The sequence below is a fragment of the Sphaeramia orbicularis genome, chromosome 8 (genome assembly GCF_902148855.1).
Source record: "Sphaeramia orbicularis chromosome 8, fSphaOr1.1, whole genome shotgun sequence".
NCBI classification, from domain to species: domain Eukaryota; kingdom Metazoa; phylum Chordata; class Actinopteri; order Kurtiformes; family Apogonidae; genus Sphaeramia; species Sphaeramia orbicularis.
This window is the reverse complement of record NC_043964.1, coordinates 44,516,751-44,526,629: the sequence shown is the minus strand read 5'-3', so window position 1 is coordinate 44,526,629 and position 9,879 is coordinate 44,516,751. Positions and strand designations below refer to the sequence as shown.

The 9,879-nt window shown below is 37.2% G+C and overlaps 1 protein-coding gene across 1 annotated transcript in view; it reads left to right on the top strand.

The window, feature by feature from the left end:
• The first annotated feature begins 3,328 nt into the window (after positions 1-3,328).
• pkn1b (protein kinase N1b) overlaps positions 3,329-9,879 on the top strand; it is a 62,460-nt gene continuing 55,909 nt past the window's right edge. The window contains exon 1 of the mRNA XM_030140221.1: positions 3,329-3,820. Coding sequence (XP_029996081.1) covers positions 3,794-3,820 — 27 coding nt within the window. The 5' untranslated portion in view covers positions 3,329-3,793. The remainder of the gene's footprint in view (positions 3,821-9,879) is intronic.

Here is a 9,879-nt window from a genome sequence, read left to right as displayed (position 1 = left end):
TATGCCTCGCCTGAACTTGGGTAACAATACTGTTATGCTGACCTCACTAATTATCTGTTTACAGACTATCCATGTATTATGTTTGTGTGTATGTAATATAGAAACCCACATATTTATATTAATCACAAATGCCAGTGGATATTTGTGATTTTGCCTGTGGATTGCAATATAGGCTGTAAACAGAAGAGCAGCGCTTGCTTCTGGGCAAGCATCTCCCACACCAGACCCAGTCCCGTGATCACGTTTTACGAAGACGTAATGACGCGGCTCTGACTTGGCTCCGATTGGCTCTTGGCCTGTGGAAAAGCAAAGCGGTTCTTTGGAGGCATCAGGTTGGAACCAGTTAAGCACTGGCTCTAGCACCGGCACCAAACTAGCACCAGGTTCTTTTTGGTGGAAAAGGGCTATGTACTGAGACATGAACTACCTTCCTCCATGTCATGGACAGCACATAATTCCATATCATATTTACACAGTACTAAATCACATTTAGAAGGCATAGGCTTTTAGAAATAGCCCAAAAATAGCCTAAAGTTCAGTATGGTCTTTTATCCCTTAATAGGCCAAATAGCTGAGACACAATATAATAGACAGCTGTGGTCAACTGAGCCTTCTCCTCAGTTTACATTCACTAATTTTTTAGAAAAGTTGTTCATCCTTAATCATTAATATTATACATCATAGGTTTAAGATGTTATTAGACTGTCATCTGGTGAAACAGCTGATAATAGTGGTGGGATTGTATGTCAGTAGAGCTTGTACAGGGGTTGGACAAAATAATGGAAACACCTTAAAAAATCAACAAAATATAATTTAATATGGTGTAGGTCCGCCTTTTGCGGCAATTACAGCCTCAATTCTCCGAGGTATTGATTCATACAACTTGTGAATTGTTTCCAAAGGAATTTTAAGCCATTCTTCAGTTAGAATACCCTCCAACTCTTTTAGAGACAATGGCGGTGGAAATCGACGTCTTACTTGAATCTCTAAAACTGACCATAAATGCTCAATAATGTTGAGGTCTGGGGACTGTGCCGGCCATACGAGATGCTCAACTTCATTAGAATGGTTCCTCATGCCATTCTTTAACATTCTAGCTGTATGGATTGGGGCATTATCATCTTGAGGTGAAGGGTGTTCCATTATTTTGTCCACCCCTGTATAGAGATCATGGTTGGATTATCACACATTCTTGTTATGTATGCTTTCATGAAAAATCTTTGCCTTTTCTAAGAAATTTTAAAAAACTGGATTAAATTCAACAGCCTAATAATTCTTTGTCAAGAATGGATGTTGGCTGCTTCAAGGGGCTGAGCCCCCCCAAAGGTCAGATCCTAGAATCGCCCCTGGTTAAATCAATCATACTGGTGGCTAGGTCGGAGTGAAAGGAGCTTCTTTTGTTTAAAAAGGCTCAAGTCCTACACCCGCAACAAAATGGGCCAAGGCCATCTAAGCAGCCTAGCTCTTCTGGCCATTGAGGGGACACTGGTCAAGTCCCTGGAAAAGACGCCTACTTGGTACGATAAGGTCACTGACCATTTTCTTAAAAAGGAACGGAGGGCCGAATTTTTGTTTAAATAGCTTGACCATTTTTTTTGATGTAAGCCGACAATGAGCTTCCCCTCCCTGAAAGACGAGCAGCCGACACTGGTGTATATACAAGAGCTACTCTCTTAAGATTTTTTTTTTTTTTTTTTTAATACATTAATAATTATATTTTTATGTCGTTTGCTATGTGTAATTACTATTTACTGTTGGTTGCAGATACATGAATACATTTCATTGTATATTGTATTATTTATAACTGTGCATGTGACTGTATCTGTATCATATTAAAGGCTTCATGTCTCCGTCACAGCAGTGATGGCGCATGAATGTTGGTTCTGATGGAGGTTTTACGGTGAACCGACTAACGTTATCCTCTTCCTTAGCTTTGATATTCACATGATCAACAGGCTTAGGTTGAGCAGGAGGGCGCTCGGATGCCAGCAGAGACACGGCTGCGTGAAGTTCGCGCAAGAAATGCGCAATAACAGCACAGGCAGTGTCATTTCAAAATAAAAGTGCACGACTCTGCCACTACAGTTCAAGATACTTTGGAAATATGTTCAAGTAAAACATGTTTTTTCGTCAACAGTAAAAATGACCAATAAATAAATAAATAAATAAATAAATAAAAATAAAATAAAATAAAAGTAAATTAATTAATAATAAATAATTTTAGAAGCTATGAGAAGCAATTATATAATGGGAACAACACAAAATAACTACATAATATTTAATATCATGTTAGGTTCACACAATTAGAAATACTTTATGTTTTAATATACTGTCAAAGTGTAAATGTGCACCAAATACAGATATCAAATGTGTCAAAGAGGTTAATTCTCTTTAACATTCATCTACAAAAGTTGCATGTAAGATCTTTAATACAGGTGAAATGATCTAATAATCTTTACCCAGATTCATCTTGTAATGTATTAAATACAAATTGAATCATAAAAGACCCCAGGAAGAGTAGCTTCTGTTAATGTAGTTATAGCTTCTGCTACAACTGTAGTTTTTGTAGTTTAACTGTTGTGGATCCCTTTAAATGCACTTTTTATTCACCCTCATTGGAAAAAAAAAATGCCTCATTGAATTACAATGAAATCACATTTTTAATCTCACATAAATACTAATGCAATGAAGTCAGTGTTGCTTTCTAATCTTTACATGTCCCATACTCTGATAATGCCACATTCCTTCACCATGTACGATATGGTACATATCTCATGCTGTCAGCCTCATAGTATAATTGTGCATTTTTGGCCAAATTGTGATATTTGCGTAATTTTACTCTCCTAACATTGACACAGATATCGCAATTTGGCCAGAAATATTACTTATGCAATTATGCTATGAAGCTAACGATATGTTTTTTTTTTTTTTTTTCCCCTATAAAACAAGTGTCATCACATTTTGAAATGGGCATTTAAAGGGTTAAAATCACGGCAAAAATGCTGATATAGGCCTATGATGATTTTATAGCAGAGGGTAGAGAAAGTGTCAGTAGTGATCTATAATAGTAACTGACTTAACCTAAATAAACAAAAATGTGAAAAAAAAAGAAGCAGAAATTCATGTAACACAGCCATAAGGATCACCGAATGAAAATAAAAAACAGAAATGACCTGATGGGCCTCTAAGGGTTAAAAATACCATGTTCCATTGGTGAAATATATGAAAAACATGATACAAATGTTTTCGACTAATGTGAGCTTTACGTTGAAGGTCTGAGCCGGAAGTCTCGTGCTGTCCCGTTAATCTGTCCCTCGCGGTGGCTCCCTGTCCTCCGCATCCCTCCCCGGGCTCTGAGCCGTCCGCAGAGCGAGCAGGGTGCGTGTCCTCGTTGTCCCCACCAGAGCACAGCAGGCTGCGGCTGCTGTAAACCCCGGAGGGTCTGGGGTCTGTCTGAGGATGAGAAGACATCCTGCAGCAGGTCTGAGACCAGGACTGGACCCTCTGCACTGCGTGATGCTCATCAGAGTGGACGTGGAAGAAGAAGAGTTCCATTCCTGCTGTGAGGAGGTGGAGGAGATGGTGGTGCGTTCACCTGCTGTCCTCTCCTCACTATGTTAAACAGACATTCATGTGGTTTTAGTGAAGCTTGGTGCACTGAACTGCGCTTCCACCTGGACTCTTGAGTGTTACCCACGAGTGGGCTACAGATATTTAACCTCTGGAGGATTTCAACTTCACTGTCCTCGATGGACTGACGGCTGCGGACACCCAGACACCGACCTGAGTCCACATGATGGCCAACAACAACGACTTACAGGTGACTCTCCAACTTTATCATCCGGGTGTTGCGTTCACGTACAGTTTCGATGTTGGACTTCATCTGCAGGTGAAAATCTAACGAGAGCTGATGGACCATGTTAGGAGAGAAAAGCTCACACTAAAGCTGTTGTGATCTCTGATAGTACGGCTGAGCGATATGACAATATTGTCGCTATAAAAATGTTTATACCAGTCGAAATCCATAAATGAGGTAATAAATGTCAAATCTTTTTTTCTTTCTGGCTTTGGTTCTGAATTAAAGCTGAAGAAGTTAGATGGATATTTGTGGTTTTAAACTGAAGATGCAGAAGAAGAAAAAACATTACAAATGACATAAGGACAGAAGGATGTAAAAAAAAAAAAAAAAAAAAAAAAAAAGATCAAAAGGATGAAAATTAGCACGTTGAAATGTATGAAGTTTAAGTAAAATGCTAAATGAAAAAAAAAATTATAGAAATGTTTTATGATTATAAAATGTAAAACTTTAAAAGATTCTAAATGATGTAACACAAGCAAAACAAGACACAGCAAGATGTAGAAGTTGTAAGACAAAGAAATGATGTAAAATGTGCTGCAAGACCAAAAATCTGTAAAAATACATGACAAGACAAAAACATTGTAAAAGATGCAAAAGACAAAAATATAATGTACGGAAATATTGTAACAAGACAGAAAAAATGAAGGAAAAGATGCAACAAGAGCAAAACAATGTAAAAGACTAAACACCATGAATACAGCATATAATCACCTGCAAAACCAAAATGCCAAAGCAAGATGAAAACATCGTAAAAGATACAAGGCAACAACTGATGCAGAAGTTGCAACAAGACCAAAACACCTTAGAAGAGTAAACGAGGAAAACGACATAAAATACATGGGAGTAAAACTGTGTAACAAGTTGCAGCAACACATCAAAAAACATGCAAAAGACACAACAAAATGCAACCACAATGTTGTAACAGATGCAGCAATTTGTAAAAGATGCAACATGACCAGATTACATAAAGATGATGTCAGAAATATATCAACACAAAAATGATATAAATGACAGATTTTTGTGATTCAGTGCTAATTCGGTTTATTTTCCTTATTTTATTTAACATGTCAGTTTGGGCAACATGAAACAAAATACAAAAAAATGAAATGCATTCTGAATAGTGTTTTACTCAAAAATATGAACAGTAATTGGTATTGTTGTATGGCCCAGCCCATTTTACAGTATTCTCTAATGAATCCTTCACTTTGAAGGCTCTTAGACTAACTAAGGATTGTCGACAGGACCTTGTACAGTGTGATGGAGAAACCAAACTAATGTAATATTTCTGTGACTTTATGACACTATTTCCCAGATTAAACAGTGTAATCAGTGTTACATAAAACGCTCTGTAAGCTAAATGGTTTTACCTTCACTTCAGACCTGATGCAGATTAGATTTCCCCCAAATTGAATGAAATGATTCCCATTTGTGGCAGGAGTCCGTTGTTGCCTTCCGGTGGAGTGAGGGCCATGTGAGTCATGGAGGGCATTGCAGCGTCAGAGCTACAGGTCTAATTTGGAAGGGTTGGGTTTCAGTTTACCCTGGTGTCAGTCCAGTCCAGGACTCACAGGGAAGAAGATTGTTAAAAATTAAAGGCTCTGAGTGCTGCTTCAACTCAGGCATATCAGCGCTTTACTCCTGCTGTCACCAGATTCAGCTACAGAGAACCTGTGCACCTTTTAAACACACAAACAGATCAAAATGAAGTACATCACTAGTCAGATGTGTGACTCATCCCATAGTGACAGTATGTAAACCACACATCCACACAGGTCATTCCTTTACTCAGTCAGTGTGACACTGCTGAGTCATTTGTTGTGAGTGAAAACGGGTTCTTTCCTGCGGTGACATTTAGGAGTGTGTATTTCCATGAATGGGGAAGGGTTTCTGAGGATGGAGGATCAACACATAACAGCCAATATGGGCCTGCAGACCTGCACTATACTGACTGGTCTGTCACAGCTGGACCTCCAGTCCATCCAGATAGAAGGACTACTTAACCCTTGAAGACCCAAACATCCACCAATCACTGAAACCATCTACTGATGTAAAATGTTTAATATCTGTTGATTCACTAATTCTGTCAGCACATGCAAATAGCTGAGATAAAATGCAGTTTGTCATGTTTTCATGGTCATCAGAGATGACTCATATGAAAGAGTAAAATTAAACAAATATAAAAGTAGTATAAAAATGTGCAAATATAACAGTGTAAACATACATGTGGAATGTGGAAACACCGTCTTCTTCTCCAACATTGATTCACCTGTAAAACCCATGGAATTTAATCAATGACAGTGGATGGAGACACTTGATTTATGATTAGTTAATGATATATTTTTCTGAAAAAGTCACTTTTTCTTCAGTTTTCTCTGTTTTTGATATATTATTCTTCGAATTTACTCTGAGCTTTTATGAACATCTACATAGTCAGTAAATTAAATAAGATAAATATAGGAAAAATACCCAGTTTACACTGAAAAATGCACAATGCATTATTATTATAAGAAATGGTGAAGAAATCCAGCTGGACACACACTGTAGCCCTATTCTACCCTGATTTTTTAATGTTATTACTACCTTTGTCTGTAAAGAACGTTGGGGAAACGTCTGTTGGTTTTAAATGTGCTATATAAATAAGCTGACTTGACTTGACTAATAAAGGTTAGATTTAGAGAAAAATTCATTTGGAAGGTGACTCAAAAGTAGTTCTGGGTCTTTAAGGGTTTAAAGGAAAATGATGATAAGGAACTTTGTCTAAGGAAACTTGCCACCAAGAAAATAATGATTAGCGATGAGGATGCATTATTCAACTGGGTTCATTATAGTGCTACATCTACTGACATCTGAGGTGGTCAATTCAGCAGACCCTGTTTGTGTTTGTGCACAAATGCATACAAAAAATACCTCAGAAAGAATATACAACGTTTAATTTGTCATGTTCTGAGTTAAAGTCAACTGACAGGCAGATATAATAATGATACTTGAGGGCAGGAAAAAGCAGATATCATCCTGCGACCAAAAAAAAAGGGGGTACATTTGGCCATATGTGATTTTGGTCAAATTTTGATTAATTGCTCAGTCCTGCTCTCGATGCTGTTATACTTGACTGCTCGACAACACCCACCCCTCCCAAGCTGCAAAACAAACAAACACAATGAATAGTTTTGTTCATAATAGAAATGAATCACACAGTTCCTGGGTTGTATATCTGGCTCATAACTATTTTTAAGTGTCCGGTTAATGCAGGGGTGTCAAACTGATTTTAGTTCAGGTTCCACATTCAGTGGGCTGGACAAGTATAATAATAACAATGAAAAAAGTAAAATCTCATTATGAAAATGTTTACATCTACAAAGTTGCCATAATCTGAATAAATCTGAATAAGATGAACAACCTGAAACTTGTTAAGAAAAACCAGTGCAATTTTAACAATATTCTACCTCAGTTTATCATTTACATTGCAATTTACAGATCATAGTGGATCTACAAATACAAAAAACACTTAGTAACAGACAGAATATTGATCAAATTACACTTACTTCTCTTAAGACTTTTCAGGTTGTTCATATTTGTTCTGATTATTCACATTTTTTTTGTTAAAGGATAATTTGAAAATATAAGCATTTTCATTTAATTTTACCTTTTTATACTAAAATAAAGTGAAACATTTGGGGTTGTCCTTATTTAAAGGTTATTATAATAGTATTTTACTGGTCCAACCCAGTTTAGATCCAATTGGGCTGAATGTGGCCCCTGAGCTAAAATTATTTTAACATCATTGATTGTTAATAGAATTTTTGCATTTCACAAATTCGGAGCAGATTAGATCCTTTGACGGACCGGTTTTGGCCCATGGGTTGTATGTTTGACACCTGTGAGTTAATGCTCAATCAGTAAAGACACATCTACCATGGGTCATGTAGCATACAACATAGAGTGGATGTCTCATCTTCATGACTGAATCTTTGACACCTCGACACCGCTTGAGAAGATATCAGTCCTGTAAATGTATTCGGCCACATTCTGTCTCTGTGACCAGGGTTTAGTCATCCGTACTGCAAGCAGTAGGGAGGGACGGCTGATTGAGATGGAAGGGGCCATTTTGGTAATGATGATGGGAGGTGAATTCACTTGACTGCACTTTCCTCCTTTACTTCTCATGAATATGTCTAAAACGTTGTACCTGTCTGAGGTCATGACTGCTGGGCCCACAGAGGAAAACAGCCCTCTCCCCCTCCTCACATTTAAAACACATTATCCATATTATCCGGTGTGCAGAATGAGGCCATCAGTGTAAAATGGTAGTGCTTTTCTGCCGTCGCTATCTTGTTCCTCCTGCATCCATCGATTTGCAGCCTGTTTATCTGTCGGCCGTTTCTTCTCTTTTAGATAGCTTTGAGGGATGTAAATCAAGCCTCCTGCTGAGGATGTGTGCTCTGTGCCAGGTTGATAACATAACATACACTTTGAGGTAGCTATACACTCTCAGTCTGTGGCCGACTTCTCATGAATTCTTTATTTGTGTTGGTTTCCTGCCGTTATTATCTATGAGAGTTGCCCATTTCAGGAGCTGCTTCTTTGTGCGTTCAGGTTCCTGACCAAATGACTTTTTATTGATCAATCATTAGAAGTGGCTCAGTCCATTTTCTTTAATGGCTTTTGAAGACTTTTGAAAGTAGAGTTCTGGACACAGCTGATGGTCTCACATGTGTTATAATACACAGTAAAGTATGGCTGGATGATACAAAAAAAAAAAAATCAGGGTCAAAATGTTCATTTGACACTGATAATGGTCATGATAAATCATTCTATACAGGTTTAAAGCCTGATTTTTGGTTTGTAGATTGTACAGAAATTATGTAACAAAGTGAAAATGACACTCGTTGAAAGTGATATAAAAGGCACAATAGGAGAAAGATGCAACATGGCAAAAAAGAAGATCAAAACAATGTAAAAGACACTTGAGTCAAAACACTACCACAATGAAAACAACGTACAGGGGTTGGACAAAATAATGGAAACACCTTCACCTCAAGATGATAATGCCCCAATCAATACAGCTAGAATTGTTAAAGAATGGCATGAGGAACATTCTAATGAAGTTGAGCATCTCGTATGGCCGGCACAGTCCCCAGACCTCAACATTATTGAGCATTTATGGTCAGTTTTAGAGATTCAAGTAAGACGTCGATTTCCACCGCCATCGTCTCTTAAAGAGTTGGAGGGTATTCTAACTGAAGAATGGCTAAAAATTCCTTTGGAAACAATTCACAAGTTGTATGAATCAATACCCTCGGAGAATTGAGGCTGTAATTGCCGCAAAGGCGGACCTACACCATATTAAATTATATTTGTTGATTTTTTAAGGTGTTTCCATTATTTTGTCCAACCCTGTACAAGGCAAACATAAAAAGCATAGAAAGATGAAACAGACATACTAAATTAAAATATTAAAAGATGCAACAAGATGAAAAGGACATAAGATGAAAACACGGTAAAGAAAAACATGGGAAACAATGTAAAAAGACACTAGATAAGAAAGTAACAACAACATAAAATATGCAACAAATGGAAACAAGAAAAGACAAAAGATGGAAATACCACAACATCCAACAAATGAAATCAAGACACAAGTTGAAAATATGTAATGAGATTAAAACTATGTAAAAAGAAACAACAGCACAAAAAAGACGCTAGAATTTGAAAACAATATAAAAGAAACTACATGAAGAACGTGGACAACTATGAAGAAAATAACATAAAAGAAAGGAGAAACAAAAGCGTAAAAGACATAAGAAGAAGAAAGAGTAACAAAACCAAAAGATGACAACAACATTAAAAGAGGCAACAAGACGAAAACAACATAAAGAGACACAACAACAAAAAAGACGGAAAATAATGACACTAGATGAGAAATACCAGGATGGAAATAACATGGAACGACATGGCAAACAACGGCACAACATGACAAAACAATGCAAAAGATGCAACAAATGAAAACAAGAGAAGACACAAGA